Source organism: Rhinoderma darwinii, chromosome 1 (genome assembly GCF_050947455.1).
Source record: "Rhinoderma darwinii isolate aRhiDar2 chromosome 1, aRhiDar2.hap1, whole genome shotgun sequence".
Lineage (NCBI taxonomy): Eukaryota > Metazoa > Chordata > Amphibia > Anura > Rhinodermatidae > Rhinoderma > Rhinoderma darwinii.
The window spans coordinates 320,976,696-320,999,040 of NC_134687.1; the positions used below are offsets into that span (position 1 = coordinate 320,976,696).

The 22,345-nt window shown below is 42.4% G+C and overlaps 1 protein-coding gene across 9 annotated transcripts in view; it reads left to right on the forward strand.

The window, feature by feature from the left end:
- The window catches only part of PTBP3 (polypyrimidine tract binding protein 3), a 264,116-nt gene that overhangs the window by 196,490 nt on the left and 45,281 nt on the right, over positions 1-22,345 (forward strand). For all 9 annotated transcript variants that reach the window (XM_075825588.1, XM_075825591.1, XM_075825589.1 and 6 more), the window contains 3 exons: positions 5,279-5,425; positions 8,031-8,195; positions 12,355-12,465. In XM_075825588.1, coding sequence (XP_075681703.1) covers positions 5,279-5,425; positions 8,031-8,195; positions 12,355-12,465 — 423 coding nt within the window. The remainder of the gene's footprint in view (positions 1-5,278; positions 5,426-8,030; positions 8,196-12,354; positions 12,466-22,345) is intronic.

The following is a 22,345-nucleotide window of genomic DNA, read 5'->3' on the forward strand; positions in this document are numbered from 1 at the left end:
CTTATAACGTCCTAAAAAGAAAAATGATACCTACATAAAGAAGATATATGATAAACCTTATTTATATACTCATTTGTGTGATATCATTATCCATTTTAATAGCAGAGGATTTAAAATGTAAAAAAATGAAAAAATTTTCATACTTTCCTTCCTTACATTTTGTTTTTTTTGTTTTTTTTTTTAAATAAGGAGTAAACGTATTGACCTACATTTACCATTAACGGATCATGAAAAAACTGTCTCAGAATCACTTGGATAAGTAAAAGCAATCCATTTATTACCACATAAAGTGACACATGTCAGATTTGTAAAATGAGGCTGCGTCCTGGAGGCCAAAATAAACTCCTTCCTGAAAGGGTTAATGGCGCTTTATAATGTACTATCAAAATGTACTGGGAAACTTTAAAAACTTTGTGGGGTGGAATAGGAAAAAAACCTAGCATTTATTCAGTTGTGTCTTGGATTTCCCTTTATACGGCGTTCACCGTGTGGTAAAAATGACATGTTCAATTTACAAGTCAATAGAATTATGGCGATGTGAAATTTTATATAGTTTACAAAATAATAACCATTTGTTAAAAAAAATTTGTGTCACCATATTTTGAGACCTAAACCTTTATTGTTTTTCTATCGATGGAGCTGTATAAGGGGTATATGCAACTTTTTTATCACTTTTAATTCAATTTTTTGTGGAGGCAAGGTGACCAAAAAAAAAAGCATTTTTGACTTTAGGCTGGGCTTAAAGCGTACCTTACTTTTCAGGTGACTATTTAGAATAAGCTGTCATAAGTCTGTACATGAGGAATAACTCAATACCTGACCATGATAGCCTTACGGCTATCATGTCATTTATACACTGCATACACGGAGCCGAGAACGTGCTTGTAATGACGGGGGTGGGGAGACAGACAAGTGAGCCCTAATCTACCCGCCACTCAGTCCCTGCCTACTTGCAACGACCCGCCCTAGGCGACGGGGTACAACTGGGCGACGGTCCCTACGCTCAATAAGTGCACGACGGACAGACAAGGGTACACAGAGCTAGGGGGAGAAAGGGGCAGTTGCCCACGGCAACACCGTGAGCAACAAGAGAAGTGAACAAGCCGAGTCAAACCAGGAGAGTATGAGGTGCCAAACGCAGAGCAGGAGAGTAGTGAACAAGTCGAGTCAAACCAGGAGTGTACGAGGTACCAAACGCAGAGCAGGAGTGTAGTCAGCAAGCCGGGGTCAATATGAAGCAAGGACAAATAGTACAAGAAGCTGCAGCAGGGCCAGGAAACCAAACGAGAAGAATCACAAGCAAGGAGGAACAGGAAAGGCAGGTATAAATAGACAGAGGGCGGCCAGGGCTGGCCAGGCTGTGATAGGTTCTCCCACTCCTAAGCCTGCCACCCTGAGTGGTGGAAGATGGAGTCAGTCTCACAGACATAGAAGCAGGTGCAGACTGATTATCTATGGGCGTTGACCCCGAAGCTGTGCCTGGCAGATCCTTTACAGTGCTGGTCCACTATCTCTCAGCCGCTAAAACATGGAGGTTATTATATAGCAGTAAGAAGCAGTGTAGCTAAGAATGCAGCCCTGAGGTGACATATAACCCTTACCAACAGCCTGCGTCTTCTATCTCCTCTCTCTTTTTATTCGTGTTCCCCCCCTCCTACTCCCCCCTCTCCTCTCCATAGACTTTATTGAGCTGCAGCATCTGTGTGTGTATCTCTCTCTCTCTCTTCTTTCTCTCTTCTCTGTCCTCCTCTTTCCTCCTCTCCCTAGACTCCTATAGGCAGGCTGTGAAGACACTGTAGTGTGCTTTGGCAGAGACACCCTGCCCCTACTTCCTCCAGTCTATCTGCTATTCTCTGTTACTAGAGGCGGATTGTGCTTTATAACAGGGGGTGGACAGCAGATTCAAGGAGGGGAAAACACAGAGTGGCAATAACTTAAAATAAAATTTGCATGGATAAAATGACAGTGTTAACAGTAAGTTAATTCCAAAGTAGATATATATCAGGTATACTATTAGATTTGCATTAGTTATTTGAAAAGTTAGTGTCCATTTAAAGGGAATCTGTCAGCAGTTTTGAGCTCTCAAAACTGCTTACAGCTCTATATACAAGATGGGGAGAGCAGCATAAAGATACCTGTGGTGTTGGTAAAGCAAGTTAAGTGACCGAAAAATTCGCGTTTTTAATGTTCCCGTTGCCGCGATTACAAGCTCCACGAAGGCGACCCATCACATTCAGTGCTCCGGAGATCTCTGCACTGAACTCTGTCAGCCCCTCCCCTCTGTCCTGAGTGACGGCACTGGTGTCCAATTGGGAGACTGCTAAAAGTCGTCACTCAGAGCTGAGAGTGGCATTTGTCATCGCAGCGCCTAGGACATCGAAATGTAGATTTCTCGACAACGCAACTAGCATGATTGACACCACATGTATTGTAACTCACTCTGTATATAGTGCTTTCAGCAGTTTTGAGGACTCAAAACTGCTGAGAGTCCCGAATCTTGGAGGACCAGCATAGCTGCTGCAAGGGGAGTGGCAATGGGTTTACATAGGGCCCTTAGATACTGCAGTCTCTATTGACCGTGGCATCGAAGCAGTTAAACGTTCTCTACAAAGCGGGCCATTAGAGCGAGGTGTCGTATACAGCTGACACCCCCTCTTCCGGACTATGACTTACAAAAAAAAATCTAATTTTTGTTAAATCAAGTTTTTATATTAAACACAAACACTTTTTTTTTTTTTTTTGTCTTTATTTAAAAAATAATAATTTGCAGAAATTGTTCAGTTTTCACTGGCCACTGAGCCTCCTAATAGGCAGACACTTCCTGTTCAGTAGAGATCACTTCTCAGCAGTCTTCTCACTATCGCAGGCAGGATCAGGCTGGATGCACACAATCCTTTTTATTTTGTACCCCATAAACAACGAATCCGTTGTCTGTTTTGCGGTCCGTGTGTCATGAATTTATCCTCCGCATCCATTCTGTATGTCCGCAAACACGGTCTGTATTGCATCAATATGTCATCCGTATTCATGAATCCGCAAATAAAACGGAAGGCAGGAAATTATGTTAATAGCTTGTTTCAACCCCCTGAAAAGGTCACATGATCTCTCTGGCGCCATTTTCTCTTGCAACTTTGCAGTTTCCAGCAAGCTCTTCTGTGTGGTGTAGACTCAGAACTCAGCTGAATGGAGAATTCCCCGTCTTCTAGCAACTGATCCGCAAAATACGGACGGTATACGGACAGCAAACGTCTGTGGTTTTCACGTCGCCATAGACCTGAATGCGTCAGACTGAGATGCAAATACAGACAAAAGCAGGACGTACGGCCCCCACAAGTATCCGTGAAAAACACATAATGTGCTTGGGGCCCATAGAAATGAATGGGCTATCCGTTAAAAAAAACAGCACACTGACGAAAGCAACGGTGTGCATGTAGCCTTACAAAGAGAGGCAACGCTTCTTTTATAAAGCTGGATGCAGACAACACAGAATCACACCTTTGTCCAATAGTGGACAGCACACCTCCCCTACCTCCGTACACAGTTACCCCTGCACATGTCACAGAGTATGCCCAGAACATTCTCCCATAGCAGTCAATGGCCCTCATTTATCAATATATTTGCACCTTTTTTGGCGAATTTTACTCAAATAGTATCTACTCTGCTGTGTGACGTATTAATGGATGTGGCTTACTGGTTGGCCAGGATTTGGAGACCTTTATAAAATGCTATATTTTTTCTTAAACTCAGAAATTGGCTAAAATAACACCATTATTGATAAATGTGGGCCAATGAGTAATCTTTAGACTCCCGTTTCCTATGCTGATGTGGCTACTGTAAAGCAAATCTCTAAATTGCTGTTCACAGCTCAGAGCACCAGCTAAGGCAAGGTGGCTGCCCCCATAATGGTGTACAGAAAATAAATAAAAACATACAATTAAATTATTAAAACAGATTACAGGAAAATAATATGTTTCAGTATCTGGTTGTAGCAAGTGACATCTCCATTAAATTATAGTTGCTAAGTGTACAACCTGCTAGTTTCCAACATATTATTTGGAGAGTCGCAGAGAATCTGCTGCCTCCTACTAAACCTCATTATAAACGTAAACATTTTTTATAAACAATTTAAAAAAAAATGTAACTTTGTCTGCGTGTTTGTTATTGCAGCAAATAATTAAAATCTTTCCTTTTTTTCTGTTTTTGGTAATTTTTACAGAAAAACATAGGACAGTGGTGCTGAATTTATTTTAAGGGGGCCTCAAATGAGGCCCTTATCAAAGGCAGGGAACACAGGCCACAGGTATATACATAAAGCCCATACATAGATATACATAAACTTTTGGAAACGCACACATCACAACTTTTGGAAACGAAGATACCACAGTGCCCCCATAACAGAGAGAAAGAACAGAGTAGCCATTCTGTTCTTTATGGTTGGCAAGCATTCAGCATACGGGAACGCACATGCCTGATTGTCTTGGGGAAGGCAGCAGCACCGTATGACGTTGCTCTCTCATAGGGGTTGTACTTCCGGCTCATGAGCACTGCATGCGGCCACTGGGCTGCCAGTTGGGCATCTCTGTTTTAGGCACTGTTCTACCCATAAAAAAAACTGCAAACCTGATGGATTACAATATTAGTCAATGAGATTTGTTAGGATCTGTTATAAAACCGATCGATCATGGATTCTTTCATTAAAAAAACAAAAAACCATGAATGTCCGTGTTTTTGCTACTTTAACTGTGCCACTTCTGTCGTTGCATGATAGTAGCTCTCTTTGCCACTGCGTCACTAGGTTGTGGCACATCAAAGCACTCTGCTATAGTATTGTAGAATGACTCCGATTGCATGTAATGTGTACACAGTCAGGTTACGCAATGTGCTTTTGGATGTGATTGCACTGCTGAAGTTGTTGTATATTTTATGTATCGTCTTTATTTTTATGCCTCTTGTGTTTGCATCCGTAAAAAATGCACAGATTTGGTTACCACTTCTGGTAATTGGATATCAATGCCGCCATCCCATTTTTTGTGAGGACTGCGTAAGGTAGGATATGGTAGTGCATGTTTTGTATGCAGTGCATTTAAAGAGCATACATGTATTTTATATATTACATACCCACATTGGACTGGAAAATACTTGCTATTGAATTGTCATGGAGTCTGGCGCGTTGAAAGGATACAGTATAAACCATTAATTAGCGATTCAACGTTACAGATTAAATTATACTGAGGCATGGTTTTATGGTAATTTTTTTCTGTGTTTCTTTAAATCTTAGGCCTTCTTGGAAATGGCTTCTGAAGAAGCAGCGATCACTATGATGAATTACTACACCCCTGCCACTCCTCATCTCCGCAGTCAGCCTGTCTATATTCAGTATTCTAATCACAGAGAATTGAAGACCGACAACCTGCCTAATCAGTCGGTATGTTCTACAGTACATAATGGAATTGAAAATGTTCTACAGTGGGAAAAGTTTACTTGGGCTAAGGCTCTGTTCACATAACAAAGCCATGACCGCTATGCCGCATCCATTTTTAAACTGATGTTGTCAAATCCTTTCATTAAAGTCAATGGGGTTTGTTTAGGCTCCGTATTTTTGACAGTAAGGCTGGGTTCACACGAGCATGTTCGGTCCGTAAAGGACGGAACATATTTTGGCCGCAAGTCCCGGACCGAACATACTGTAGGGAGCCGGGCTCCTAGCATCATAGTTATGTACGACGCTAGGAGTCCCTGCCTCGCTGCAAGACAACTGTCCCGTACTGTAATCATGTTTTCAGTACGGGACAGTAGTTCCACGGAGAGGCAGGGACTCCTAACGTCGTATATAACTATGATGCTAGGAGCCCGGCTCCCTGCACTGTGTTCGGTCCGGGACTTGCGGCCAAAATACGTTCCGTCCATTACGGACGTAACATGCTCGTGTGAATCCAGCCTAAGAATAGCACGGCAGACTGCGTTATTTAAATCTGCAGCATGCCTATTATTTTAGATTTGCCACAGATTCCACCCTTTGTGATACAAAGACTGAAATCCATAGCAAAACTTGCAGGTAGCACCCTTAGATTTTGCCACGGCTTTGGTTAAAATTCTGCTGCGTAGATGATCCGCCACAATTAAAGTCACCCTTACTTAGTCATATCGTTAAACTGTAACATTTTGGCTGCCTACAGGTGCCACTATGGAGAGCGTAGAAAGCTCCCCCTAGTGGCATCTGCAGGTAGCAGGATTTTTATCTGTTAACTCTATTGTGTGAAAGGAAGCAGGGGGTTTGGGGCTTTGTAACAGAAAATATTACACTGACCACCATAAATAGATATATATAAATATGAAGGTAATCCGTACAGATCTTTTTAGATTAAGTACACTTTACAAATGAAATTCAATCTTAAACACCACTGTTCAATATGTATACATCTCACCTAATGCTGTTAGAGCAGTGGTCTCCTACCTGGGGCTGGATTTAAACAGGATGGAAATGCTGCCGATTTTTCCACAGCAAATCCGGACATGTTATGTGCAAATATTTCTGTAGTTTTTGCTTCTGATTCACAGCGGATTTCACCTTTCTACATTAAGAAGAGTTAACTCCGCAGTGAAAATACAGAACAGAATAAGCATGCTGCGAATTAGAAAATCTGCAACATGCTTTTATTTCCATCCGGAAAAAGTTCTGTAGCACATGGATGAGATTTGTTCAAATCTCATCCATATGGCTGGGAATATAATCTGCAGCGGATTTTCTGCACGTAACATCTGCAGCACTTCTGTCCCGTATGAATCCAGCCTAAAACTAGGAAGAATCCATACTGTATTGTCATATAGTAAAACGGAATAAAAACAGTTTGCACATACATATGGACTCATAATCTACAATTGAGCAAATTTGTTAATATGTTGCCTTAATTTTCTTGTACTGACTGTTACTGCATGTTTTATAGCTCATTCTTATCAACAGATGTATCTACAGCTCTTGTAGTGTAGTCTTTATACTGTAATCTGATGTTTAAAAGCAGAAGAAACAAAAAACCCTGACCAAATGTATTGTAGGAGCTGAACTATTATGTATCTGTCAACCAGCAGGAATCTGAATGCAGCTCTGAACTATTACACAAGCTGTAACTTGTACAAGATGAGTAATACAGTGTATTTATTACATAAGTTTCACAGCTTATAATGAAGATTAAACAGTTAGTGTCTGTTCACACTGCGTTTGAGCCCTATATTTGGCATATGTGCCTGGAAAAGTTCCCGGTGTATATGCCAAGTGTATTCATAGGGCTCTATTAAAGCGACCCTCTGGTCCCGCGGCAATATTTTAAATATGACAGGATATATGGAGTAATATTACCTGGTGCCCTTTGTTTGCTCCCCTCTGCCATGGATTCGCCACTTTTGGGTCCCCTCTGTGTTGTCCCGACATGGCTGCTGCACTTAGACTACGAGTCTGAGACACTCAAACTGTTCTCAGATTGGCCAGATCTTCTCACGTGAGCAGTTCTCTCCAATCCGAGAACAAAGGGAGTTTCTTGGCTTGAGTTTGTGAGGCGCTGTGGCCATTTTGGGACAACACAGAGATGACCCCAAAGCGGTGGATCGCTGGAAGAGGGGCACAACTGGAGGGTACCAGGTAATACAACTCCATATACCCCATCACTTTTATAACTTTTTTCCTGGGTCTGGAGGGTCGCTTTAACCCGATGGAGTCTACAAGTGTGTCCCTTTTGTGTATGCCTTTTTTATTTAGACTAGGCTTTTCTATGCAAAGGAATCCCACAAAAAATGATACCACGCAGATTGCGTTTAACATGGGATCTTATGGGCACTGTATACCCATACATATACGTCTGATGGAAGGCTCAGACGTGTTGTGAACAGTGGCTTATACCTTGATGTTATGCATTCATGATGAAGAAAATAGAAAGTTATTGGTTAATGCTGTATAATTAGTTTTTTCCTTGCTCTGTTTTTTCTCTTGATGTACAGAAAATGTTTACTAATACGCAGCATATTTTCTTTTCTTTTAGAGAGCACAAGCGGCTTTGCATGCTGTGAACACCATCCACTCTGGTGGTATGACTCTCACTGGTGGTCCTGGGGCTGAAAGCTTGTTATTACCAGGCCAGAGTCCTGTCCTCAGAATAATTGTGGAAAACCTCTTTTACCCTGTTACTCTGGAAGTTCTCCATCAGGTATATTTCTATCCCTCCTCGTTGGAGACCTGTCACAGATGCACTAACACAGTGTAAGACTCTGTTCACACTTGCGTTATTTCTTTCCAATCACATTTCCATTGCTTTTTGATCAGAATAGAATAGCATGCTGGACTATCCAAATAAAAAAGAAACCTGAAACATTGTAAGACAAACTGGAGCATTACAGATCGTATCCGTCATGAATCCTGTTCAAATGAAAGCCATGACAATGCGAACAGAGCTTTAGGCAACGTCAAGATTATAATGTGGTAAATAAGAGATTAAACAAATCAATACATGAAAGCTGTAAAGATAAGTTTAGGATTTGTTTTTTTTTAGTAATGGATATGTCTTGCTTCTATCCAGCGCAAGGCATATCGCCTCATACACTCTATGGCCAAAAGTACAGCAATTGGACACCTGACCATCACACCGATAATACATGAGCTTGTTGGACATCCCATACCAAAAATATGGCGAAAAATTTGGAGTTAGGCCCTTTTGCGACTATATTAGAAGCTTCTGTTAAGGCTTTGCACAAGATTTTGAAGTGTGTCTGTGCTAATCTGTGCCCATTCAGCCAAAAGCGCATTTGTGAGACTAGGCACTGATGTTTGATATAAAGTTCTGGCTCGCAATCAGTGTTTCATAGGTGGTCGATGGAGTTGAGGTCAGGGCTCTATGCAGGCCGGTCAAGTTCTTCCACACCAATCTCACTCAACCATGTCTTTATGAATCCTGCTTGGTGCACTGGGGCACAGTCATGCTGGAACAGAAAAGGATCTTCCTCAAACTGTTCCCACAAAGTTGGGAGCATTCAATTGTCCAAAATGTCTTTGTATGCTGTAGAGTTAACATTATGCTTCATTACCCTACCCAGGAAAATTATCCCTGCTATTCCAAATTTTACAGTAGGCACTATGTTTTTTGGGAGGTATTGTTCTCCTGGCATCCACCAAACCCAGATTCATCGATCAGACTGCCAGATAGGAAAGCGTGATTCAACACTTCAGAAAACATTATTTGCACTGCTCCAGAGTCCAGTGGCTGCGTGCTTTACACCACTCGGTATTGCACATGGTGATCTTAAAGAGAACTTTCATCTGCCAATACATGTGCAGCATGTAATAGGCGCTGCTGCACAAACCCTGGGGCACTTTTCCTTTTCTTCCTATCCTCCTCCGTTAATTAGATATCGGTGCCGTTATATTTGGCGCCCAATGTTTAAATAACTCCCTGAACTGTCAATGGGGCATGTAACATTGCTGTGACACTGTCCAATCAGCTGCGGACAGTGTCATAGCAAGAGCTGGAGAGCGTGTGCGCGCACACGTGCAGCTCGGAGTTATGCGCTCTCACTCTATCTTCAGCTCTCGGCAGACAAGACTGTTTGATCTCTCTCTCTCACGCGAGAGATCACAGTCTTGTCGTTCTTGAGCTGAAAAGTGAGTGAGAGCATCAAGCGCTCACGCTCTCCTCTCTCCAGCTGTTGCTGTGACACTGTCCGTAGCTGATTGGACAGTGTCACAGTGATCATAGTGTCACAGTGACATATCGGGAGCCAAATATAACGGCACCGATATGTAAAAAAACGGAGGCGGATAGGATTTTTTTTGTAAAGTGCCCAGGTATAGCTCAGCCCTGCCTATTACATGGTGCACTCAGCTGCACATGTATGGGCAGGTGAAAGGTTCTCTTTGAGCTTGAGTGCAGCTGCTCAACCATGGAAACACATTTCATGAAGCTCCTGACACACCGTTTTTGCGCAGATGTCCCTTCCAGAGACCGTTTGGAACTCTGAAGTGAGGGACGCAACAGCTGATAGGCAATTTTTACCCACCACATGCTTCAGCCCTTGTGGACCCTGCTCTGTAAATTTGCCTGGTCTACCACTTCACGGTGGAGTTGTTATTACTCCTAGACACTCCGACTTCACAATAATTGCACTTAAAGTTGAGGCAGATCTAGTGATCAGAAATTTAATTAACTAACTTGTGGCATCCAATGAGCCAGAGCGCTTCAAAAAGACTCCTACTATTACCAGTGTTTGTCTCTGGAGATTGCACGGCAGTGTGCTTTTATTTTATGCATGTGTTTGTAATAAGTGCCACCTGAACTAACTCAATAATTAGGAGGTGTCCACATACTTTTGCCCATATATTGAATTACTACATGTGACTTTTTCACTTCAATCAATCGCCAGTTTTGGCTTACAAAAGTCACAAATGGCATAAAAGTTGCAATTTTTGAGAAAAATTTAGACTTTCGTGCTGTTGCCGCAATTCACGCCACTTTTCTAAAAAGTGAGCAGAGCTAAGTGGAAGGGGCGAGGCCATTCGCGGCCAGACACATTTACTATAATCTACAAAAGAAACTGGCGGAAATTACAGCGGAAATCTACGCCAGTTCCTAGCTGGAATAGATTTTACTTTGTTGCTCATGGACAGTCAGAGAAAAGCCTAATTTATTAAGATGCGTTAGCCACTTAATAAATAAGGCGTATTTTACTCTAGCACTCTTCATTTTAAGACTGTCGTATGAAACGGCAGTCTAAATAAATTCTCCCCAAAGTTTTCATAAGAAAAGGGGGAATTCTGAGACTCTCAACAATCAGCTGTAATCTGTGGGGAAATCCGGCAGCAAGGTTTTAAGTCCCCTACAGCTCCTACACCGAGGAAACGTAGAATGACATGTTGCTCATTGAAATTAATGGACTGTCTGTCTATTGCATGGACATGCCTTGTCCTCCAGAGTGGCAGACACTCTTTGTAGCCACTTTCCACTTTGGCTAATAGGTGAGGGTTCTGAACATGTTGGACCCTACCTATCACTCTAATAGTGTATTTGATGTGTTTTCTACATCAGACAACCCATTAAAGGGTAACTAAACGTTTGACAAACTTCTAACATGTCATAGTGACATGTCAGAAGTTTTGATTGGTGGGGGTCCGAGCACTGAGACCCCCACCACTCACTAAAACGAAGCGTCCAAAGCACTCGTGCGAGTTCTTAGCCATTTAGTGTCTGTTCGGCTTTTTCCAGAAATCAATGTATCGGTGTACGGACTCAATAGAAAGTCTATGAGCCAGTACTCCGATACATCAGCTTTCCGGAAAAAGCCGAACAGACACGAAGCGGCTGAGCGCTCACACAAGCACTTCTGCCGCTTCGTTTTAGTGAACGGTGGGGGTCGCGTGCTCAGGCCCCAACCAATCAAAACTTCTGACATGTCACTATGACACATGTCAGAAGTTTGTCAAACATTTAGCTGCACTTTAAACTATATTCTTTAGGCCTTCTACACAGAGTGCAGATTTTGTATGCGGTTTTTTTTAAGCCAAAAGCAGAATTGGGACAAGGAGAGGAGACCCTTTAAGCCTTCCTGTATTTATTTAGTCTGTTCAGTTATTTTTTTTTTCTGGTTTTGGCTCAAAAAATACATGCACAATTTGCAGCAAATCTGCACTGTGTGAATACGTTATCTGTGTGTTACATACCTTGTTTTCTGAAGCCACTGTTTCAACTACAGCGTTAAATGGCTTATGCATACATGGACTCCAACTTCTCATAAGTCAAATTCAAGACCATATCGCTTCATGCTAGCAAAACCCTTGACAGGCTGCAATTCACATCACAGCCACTGGGTGCCACACATAGACTCATATAGCATAGACATCTCATGACAGAGTATCACAAAATCATGTTTTGTTTTTTTTAGTTTTTTTTTTAAAGCTGGTCATCTCCCTGCCCACATCTCAGGATATGTTAAGATAAGAGGAAAGGTAAAGAAGGATACATTTGTATATCCCACAAATTTGAGATGAAAAGTAACTAGTATATGCAATGCAGGGGCATCTTTATAACACATAACCGTGCCAGCCTCCGTGCCCCATAATACTACAAGCCACAGTGGTCTGATAACCGATATAGCCCAGACCTTTCATATTAGCAGTAACCCCAGTAACACCTTAACAATAGTAGCTGCAGTAAGAATAGATGAGAAACTTCTTGTGAACATTTACAAGTAAAAATGTCTTTAATAACTGTTTAATGAATAAATAAACAAGGTTGGAGACTCTCATGTATGTGAGTGTCATTCCTTTAAGACATCCTCTAGACACTTTTTGATGCTTCTCATTTCTTCCCTGTGTCTCAGATCTTTTCCAAGTTTGGAACAGTACTGAAGATCATCACATTCACAAAGAACAACCAGTTCCAGGCTCTGCTACAGTATGCTGATCCAATGAACGCACATCACGCCAAAATGGTAAGCAAGGCACATGACACACAAACTTATTACAGGAGATGGGGAAGAAAAAATATATTCATGCTGCATATTTTACAGTCTTTCCTGAATTTTGGCAGTCTTATGCTGTGCATTATCAGAGTTACAAAGCTGCTTTGTGTAAATGTGCCTGGCAAACAAAGACCTTCAGTAATGAATGAGTCTGAAATGTTCTTGGACCCAGCTCTACAATGACTGACCTATTTTGCAACATTGAGATAAGTGGCAGAGCCCGTGCTGACGATCGGGAGAAAAATTTATCCACCTTAAAGAACTTTCCAGAACTGGTTGTCTTTCAAATTAGCAAGTGTTTGCATAAATCTATCATTCATCAAACTATTAGCTAGTTTCTATCTGTTGTACAGATGTGTCCTCCCTTACTATCTTTCTAAATCAGACATAACACAAGATGTGAAAACTATGTACACCTTTGAACTAAAAATATATATATATTTTAATCAAAACAATGTTTTAGGAGATTTTAAGTAACTTTTCAATTGACTTTAACCCCTTAAGGACACAGCCTTGTTTTGGCCTTAAGGCTCAGAGCCCATTTTTTAAATCTGACATATTTGACTTTGTGGTAATAACTTCGGAATGCTTAAACCACCTATCCAAGCGATTCTGAGATTGTTTTCTCATAAGACATTGGGCTTTATGATCATGGTAAAATTTGGTCCATATATTCAGTGTTCATTTGTAAAAAATTGCAAAATTTAGAGAAAATGTAGAATAAAGAGCATTTTTCTGCATTTAAATGCATCTGCTTGTAAAACAGATGGTTATACCACCCAAAATAGTTACTAGTTCACATTTCCCATATGTCTACTTTAGATTGGCATCGTTTTTTGAACATCCTTTTATTTTTCTAGGACGTTACAAGGCTTAGTACTTTACCAGGAATTTCTCACATTTTCAAGAAAGAACATAAACAGCAATTTCTCATATTTTTATCAACAATTTTTATTAGAATATAAAACCGCAAATAAGACATCATATGAAATCTCAAAACTTTGCACACAGTGCAATAAATTCAAGGTGTACAAATTTACAAGTACATAAAATCAAAGGTAGGAGGTATTTTCCCAAACATCAAAAAGAAAAGAGGAAATAATAACATCCAGTGGCAAATAACAGCACAATATCCATATTCAAATTCAATATGTAGGGAAACCAGTCTCAAAAAACAAGTAAGAATTAAAATTTTTATGTGTTAATTCCAACACAAAATGACACAAACACAAGACAACAGAAGGAAGCACAAACAAACAAAAGCACACAGAATTGGCGATTGGAACGTTCAAAAGAGGCCATCCAACCAGAGAGGCAAATCAGCACCAGCCCGAAACACCGACCAGACTGACCAATTTTGAACAAATATGTCAGATTTACCCCGATCAGCAGACCTCAACTCCTCCATCCTCATAATCCCGTTCATTTCAGTAACCCATTCCTGTAAAGAAGGTACATGAATGGACTTCCAGTGACGTGGTATGATAGTGCGAGCTGCAGTCAAAAAATGCCGAAAGATACCTGTGGGAGTGATCCAGGAACCATGGAAAGCAAGCCAATAGAAGGAGATGTAGGAACTTCAGTGTCAAACAGCTTGTTTCCGAGGTCGCAATTTTTTTCCCAAAAGGGACGGAGCTTGGGGCAACCCCACCAAATGTGCAACATGGTTCCAGGAGCCTCCCCACACCTCCAACAATCAGCAGACACATCAGGAAATATCCTATGCAGGAAGGAAGGACAACGGTACCATCTGGTAAGGATTTTATAATTTTTTTTCCTGAGCAAAACAAGAAGTCGGCAATTTGTTAGCCAAGAAAAAGGAAGTCCCCCAATCCTCCTCAGAGTGTCGAACCCCCATTTCCTCATCCCATGCTGTACTGAACACCAATTGAGAAAAAGAATAGCTAGGGCGGAGAATCCCATGCAGATAGGACAGCATGTGAGAAGGAGCAGAAGTCAATGACAGATAAAGTTCCAAAGGAGTCTTATTCTGAAGCAACACCAAACAATCACCCATGGAAGAGAGATAGGAACGCAACTGGAAATAAGACCACCATATTGATCGTCTCCCCGGGCAGGCGTCAGACAGCAGCAAGTGACAAAATTGCACCATTGGATGTAAGGGTCTGAGCTAGGTATCCGCCGTCCTGTCTCCCCCAACACAGGAATGTGTCCACACCCACCGCTGGAGGGAAGGAAGGGTTATCAAAAAGAGGAGTCAAAGGAACTGGACGGTGAGCAAGGTCCAGGGTACCAATGATCCGCTCCCAGACCACAAGAAACTGATGTGTGAGGAAAGGCAGAGAAGACGTTGGTCGCTGGGAGCCAGTCAACCAAGGCAGAGAAGACAATGCAAGAGAGGACATACCTTTCTCAATGCGCACCCATTGCTTACCCGCAGCCGAGCGGAACCAATCCACCAACCTCCTGAGGATCGCAGCTTGATGGTAATGTTTAAAGTCCGGTAAGCCCGCGCCCCCCTCCACCTTGGGTCTACTGAGGACAGAAAATCGAATCCGTGGCTTAGAAGAGCCCCATACAAATTTGGTTATGGCCCCATGCAAGGTCTTGAAGAAGGACACAGGAACCACAATAGGGACAGTCTGAAATATATACAGAAATTTAGGCAAGATATCAATTTTAACAGTGTTAATACGCCCGAACCACGACATGCGCCTACCCCCATATGCCTCCAACTCTCGCAAGGTACGCTGTAAGATAGGTGTGTAGTTCATGGTAAACAAGTCAGACAAATGTGTGGGGATATGTATCCCCAAGTATTTTAAAGATGTAGATTGCCACTTAAACGGGAAAACCAGAGCGAGATGAGCACCTAGTGGGGCATCCAGAGATACATTTAGCGTCTCCGATTTAGAATAATTGACCTTAAAATTACTCAAGTGACCAAATCGCTCAAACTATCCAGTCAAAGATGGCAAAAAAATCATAGGATTCTGAGCATCAACACAAATGCCATTAATGCTAGGGTTATTCCGCAGTGCCACAGCCAGGTGTTCCATGACCAACACATATAACAGAGGCGAAAGTGGACACCCCTGTCTCGTCCCATTTGTAATAGGCAGAGAGTCAGACAAAAGATCATTAACTCGCACCCGAGCTGTAGGCCTGTGATTTAGCGCCATACTCCTATCCACCATTGTAGAGCCAAGTCCGACCTGAGTCAAGACACTGCGGAGAAACACCCAGTGTACCCTATCAAAAGCCTTTTCGGCATCAACAGAAAGTAGACACATCGGTATCTTGCGTGTCTGGCAATATGATGTTAAAAGAAGGGTCTTGTTAGTATTATCCCGGGCTTCTCTACCCTGCACAAACCCCACCTGATCATCCGTGACCAAGTCCGGCAATGACTGAGAGAGGCGAGAAGCAGTCAATTTCGCAAAGATTTTCACATCTACATTAATCAATGAAATGGGCCTAAAATTTGCACACGTCGTTGTGTCCTTACCCGGTTTTGGCAGAAGGGTAATATGAGCCTCAAGAGACTGAGGCGCAAAGGGACAAGAGGAAGACACAGAGTTAAAGACTTTTGTCAAAAAGGGAGCGAGTTGATCCTTAAACGTCTTATAAAATCTATTGTTAAACCCATCAGGTCCTGGACTTTTGCCCAAAAGAGTCTCCAACCGCCTGCAAAACTTCAGAGTCCAAAAAAATCTTCCTCAAGACCCAAGGTGTCCCCAGCCTCCAAAGACGGCAAGGCCGTGTCCTGTACATAATGATCAATTTTTTCATGCAACGCATCAGCATGCATATTATGAAAATGACCTTTGAGGTTATACAAAGTAGAGTAATAATGTCTGAAACATTTAGTGATACCGACCGGGTCATGAACCTCGCTGCCAGTGGAAGACGCAGTTTTAGGAATATATGATGCTTGCGTCCGGGGATGTAAAATCCTTGCCAAGGACTTGCTACATTTATCTGCAAATTCGTATGAGTGTTTGCGTATCCGATCCCGAAATCTATCATGCGATTAGTCTAGCAAAGAACGCAAGGATTCTCGCGTTGTAGTAAGCTTAGAAAAAACCTGTGAAGAAGGAGCACGCTTATGACTGGACTCTAACTCCCGTATCCGCGCAAGGAGCCGTGCAATAGCTACCCCTTTTTCCCTCTTCAAGCGAGCCCCGTGCTGAATTAGGACACCTCTAACCACGCACTTCAATGCCTCCCACTGTAATGGTAATGGAGCAGAGTCATGAGCGTGCACAGTGAAGAAAGAGCTGAGCGTATCTTTAAGAGCTGACATACACACCGCATCCCGTAAGAGATTATCATTAATCTTCCAAGACTGAAAATTGGGCACCGAATTGGGGAAGGTAAGGGACAAAAAAAACGGAGCATGATCCGACCAAAACATAGGGCCCACCACAGAAGTATGGTGCCAGGTAAGCAAGTGGTGGCTAATGAGAAAAGCATCTAAGTGACTGTACATATTGTGTAACTGAGAGAAATAAGTATATTCTCGTACCTGAGGATGAAGAATCCACCACACATCAATTGCATAGAGTGCATCGTAGTCTTCAAAGCCGCCAATTGTGTCTTAGGAACAGCAGACCTGCCCGAGGAGGTATCAAGTCTGGAGTCAAATGTCAAATTAAAGTCACCTCTCACTAGTAAAACACCCTTCGAAAACTCCTCTAATTTCCTGAGATATACTCGGCACACCCGAGCCTGATCCTGATTGGTAAGATAAAAGTTAGCCAAAGTGAAAATCTTATTCCTAATGGACAGCTTAAGAAAGACAAACCGACCACCCGTGTCAATCAGGACATTAATGGTCTTATGAGAAAGTGATTTGTGTATGCAAATACTAGCCCCTTTGGACTTACCGATTAGTAACCCTCTAACATTAAAGGTACATACTTTCAACTGTGCCATCTCACCGTATTCAGGATAATCAAGCCAATACCGTGTACTAAAGCAGCAAAGACAAGACAAACAAGGAAGGGATAACATGACTACAAAGACCAACAAAACGGGTGAAATGATCACCCACTCCCTGATCTAATCAAGGAGAAACAATCCAAAATACAGTATTCACCGGATACAACCAGATACAACCAGTGAATCCCTAAGAGGAGAAGTGTCAGGACAAGGTCTAGCCAGCGCCCCACACCCCCCAACTCAGCAATAATATGAAACATAGCTGAATTGATAAAAAAAAAAATGAAGGAAAAAGGAAAGGAAACCAAGTGACGCGAAGTGACGCGAAGTTAGATCAAAAGAACAATGACAGAAAGCATATAGCATAAGGCACATGACATGGTCATGAACAGAAAGAAAACCCCAAAAAAGAACCACCCTAAATACAGTTATTGACAGCATAAATGTACATTTAGGCAAATAAAATTATGAAATAAACATGCACATGGAATTAATTCCTACAGCCCATCAGGAACAATAAATGGCCAAAATTCCATGAAGGAGTATCCACCTAGCATAAAAGGAAAATAAACAGGTGACCGTCTCATCATGTGAACATGGAAGCAGCAAACAACAGCCTCACAGGGTGGAGGCAAAAATAAAGATCCAACAGCAGACCGCAGAGTAGACGTCAGGAAGGAATCACAGCGGATCAGCATCACGACCACCATTACGCCTCATAGGAGATGCAGGTGAGCGTGGAGGTGGCGGAGGAACGTAAGGCCATTCAGGTATAGAGACTCGAGGCAAATGGAGAGCAGCACAAAAATCCGAAATATCCCCGGGGTCTCGAACAATCAGCAACCCTCCATTCTTGCGAACCTGTAACTGAAAGGGGTGACCCCACGAGTAAGACATCTCATGCTCTCTCAGCAAATCCAGCAAAGGACGGAGCACTCTTCGTTTGTCCAAAGTCATCCTAGACAAGTCAGACAGGAGTTGAATCTTGACACCATTCAAGAACACTTCGCCTTTATCACGGGCCTTCCTCATAATCTGCTCTTTGAGAGCAAAGAAATGAACACGGCATAGAACATCTCTAGGTCTGTCAGGATCCGGATTACGAGGACCAAGAGTCCTGTGAGCTCCAGTAAGTAATTAAACAGCGACTGTAAAGTGGGTACGAGTTGCCCAGGAAAAACATCCTCAGGAATGCCCCAAAGTTGAATATTGTTACGGCGGTTCTGGTTTTCATGATCCTCCGACAAATTAAAGAGCATATGAATTTGATGGGAGTGTTGATCCAAACGATCTGCATGTGAAACCTGCTGCACTGAGACAGATGAGATATCTCCTTCCATACGCTGTACTTGATCAGACAAGTGAGAGAGATTAGTAGTGAGAGACTGAATCTCAGATTTATAAGTGGTCTCCAAACGGTTAATATAACTCTCCATGTCCTGTTTAGTAGGCAAAACGGATAACTGTTGCCTCAATCCCTGTAAATCATCCCCCGGGGCGACTAAATTGTGAGAGAAGTGACCATCTGTATCCCTGGAAGAGATGGGAGGCAATAATGCAGGCCCCGACATAGAAGAGGAGGAAGAAGGGGAGACCTGGCCGCCATGACAGGCACCACGTGGCGAGCGTTCCACAGCAGGAGGCGCCATGACCGTCCCATGAGAACTCTGCTCGCCCCCCGCCAGCAGGGGAGTAAACTGTCCCATAGGACGAGAAGGAGAGGAAAGAGTACAGCCGTTACCTGAAGCAGCAGCGGTGGCCGCAGGTGTAATCTCCACAGCAAACGGAGTCCCGCCACCATCTCGTCTCCCCTCCAGCGGCGCCATCTTGGAAGTCGCTCCAACAGCAGCGTCCGTTAGGAAATGCTGAATGGAGCCGGTTGACGACATCTGCCTCGTCTGATATGGAGTCCCAGAGGTGGCCTTGGATTTCCTCACCATCAGGTAAGTGAACTTCAGCTTCTGAAGGTGCTAATGATCGGGTTAGGGAAGTGCAGGAACAGAGCTCTCAAGCAGCACGTCTGGTCAGCGCCATGTCCAAGCCACGCCCCAACTTTCTCATATTTTTAAGAAAATTTCAAAAGAGAGGCACTTGGAGAGTGGGACACTGGTATAAATATTATCCAGGTAGAGGTGGTAACCCTGGTCCAGCAGTGGGTGCACCAAATCTCACACAATTTTTGCATTAACTCCCAGTAAGGGGGGGGGGGCATTCTGGGGGATAAATACTGGTGTCCTTTCCTTCATACACCCTAAATTTGTAGGTATACCCTGATGCACTCTTGCACAGCTTATACATCTGCACGCCATACCTTGCCCTCTTACTCGGCAAGTACTGGCGGAATTGAAGCCTCCCTTTAAAATGTACCAAGGACTCATCAATAGAAATACACTTATCGGGGGTGTATGCTTGAGAAAACCGGGCACTGAAATGGTCTAATAGGGGTCTCCATTTATACAAACGGTCAAAACTGGGGTCATGTCAGGGTGGGCACGGCTCATTATCAGTATAATGTAAGAAGCGAAGTATTGCCTCATTTTTATATTTTTTAGGTTCCATTTCAGTTCTGAAGTTGCTTTTTGGGGCCTATATAATAGAAACCCCTATGAAACACCCCATTTTAGAAACTAGACCCCTCAAAGTATTCACAACAGCATTTAGAAAGTTTATGAACCCTTTAGGTGTTTCACGGGAATTTAGAGCAAAGTAGAGGTGAAATTTACATAATTTTTTTTTGTCAGAAAATCCTCTTTATACCATTTTTTTTATAACACAAAAGGTTTTACCAGAGAAACACAACTCTATACTTATTGCCCAGATTCTGCAGTTTTGAGAAATATCCGACATGTGGCCATAGTGCGCTAATGGACTGAAGCACCGGCCTCTGAAGCAAAGGATCACCTAGAGGATTTTTTATTAGGCACCATGTCCGGTTTGAAGAGGTCTTGTGGTGCCAAACCATGCAAACCCCAAAAAATGACCCTATTTTGGAAACTAGACCCCTTGAGGAATTAATTGTAGTTTTCATGGGGTGCATGCGTCTTTTTGATCAGTTTTTATTCTATTTTTAAGAGGTGTGGTGACTAAAAAACAGCAATTCTACTATTGTTTTTTTATTCAATTTTTTCATAGCGTTCACCGTGCGCTATAAATAACATATTCACTTTATTTTCCGGGTCGATACGATTACGACGATACCTTATGTTTATAGTTTTTTTAATGTCTTATGGCGTTTGCACAATAAAATACTTTTTGTAAAAAATCATTTACTTTTTGTGTTGCCTTATTCTAAGAGCCATAACTTTTTTTATTTTTCCATCAAGAAAGCCGTGTGGGACTTGTTTTTTGCGTAACGAACTGTAGTTTCGATCAGTACTATTTTTAGGTACATGTGACTTTTTGATCTCTTTTTATTCCATTTTATGGGAGGTTTAAGTGACCAAACAATTGTGATTATGGTATGGTTTATTATTATTTTCTTTTATGGCGTTCACCTCGCGGGATAAATAACGAAATAATTTTGTAGTTCAGGCCGTTACGGACGTGGCGATACCAATTATGTATAGTTTATTTGTTTATTTGTATTAATAAAGGACTGATGAGGGAAAAAGGGGGATTTTTACTTTTAAAACTTTTATTTTCTTATTTTTACACAACAGTTTTTTTACTTTTTTTTTACTTCATTACTTTGTCCCACTAGGGGACTTGAGGGCAGGAGGCTCTGATCGCAATTCTAATACACTGCACTACATGCGTAGTGCAGTGTATTAGAGCTGTCAGCTACTCACTGACAGCAAGCATAGTGGGTCCTGACTTTGCAACAAGGATGCAACATCAAAAAACATTATCTGATGCGGAGAGAAGTAAAACAACCTAGTGGAACAAAAGAGAAACAATTCTGTAGAACACATCAATAAGTAACACCAAAATTTTTTAAAACATTAACAAGCTATAGCCTCTTATCTTAATCTACTTACAAAATCGCCGTTGGAGCAGAGGAGAGATGCCATTTGTAAATTTAAATGTTACATCCGCCCAGTGGCGGATTAAGTAGACCATAGGCCCTGGGCTGTTACCCAAACCTGGGCCCCCCTTCTCCACTGCTGCCCTGCTGCGCCATAACTATTGTTAAAACTACCTATTTGTGCAAGCATTAACAAATGGGTGCTACAATTCCCCTTGTCCAGGGCCGGACTGGGACTTAAAATCAGCCCTGGCATTTTAAATCACACAGGCCCACCATCTCTCCATGCATGCTGTCCAGAGTCGGACTGGGGTACGTTGGGCTCACCCTTTAGACAACAAGTGAATGGGGCAGTCTGCAGTTCCCTGCACAGCCAGGTGGCCGTGGGCATCGCTATGTAGGGAAAAATAGTGAAGTGGTCGCAGCGCTGCAGCCCCTTCATTCTCAGAATTGGTCGAGGTCCCATAGGTCTTAGATCATAAAGTGATGACATATGTTAGAATATGCAATCACTTTTACAAGATGGGAATACCCCTTTAGGAACGTAACATAATTAATTGTTGAATGCAATCTGTGTGTAAAACTATAACTCTCAGCATGTCCTTTAGGTCTACAGCTGTCAGGGCATGCTGTAAGTTTATAGTTCCCCATGGTGGGAAAGGGGATGACAGGTAATTAAAGTCAATATATTCACAAATTACTAATAGTGTGTGTGTGTGTGTGTGTGTGTGTGTGTGTGTAGGGGGGGGGGGGGTTAGTGAACAAACTTTATTTTCAGACCACTGCTTCCTGGCCCTGGCCTTGGGTTTTAATATTTCTGTCTTGAGCTGTGTGAGCTGAACCCGCTCATGCTGCACATGGACTCTGGAGCAGCAAGTAGCTGCAGGATAATTGGTGAGGGCCACTCGCCATCTAAACCAAAACAATGCATGTTCATTTTAGAATTATCAACGTCTGAACTGAGTTCTCGATGCTGTCTGA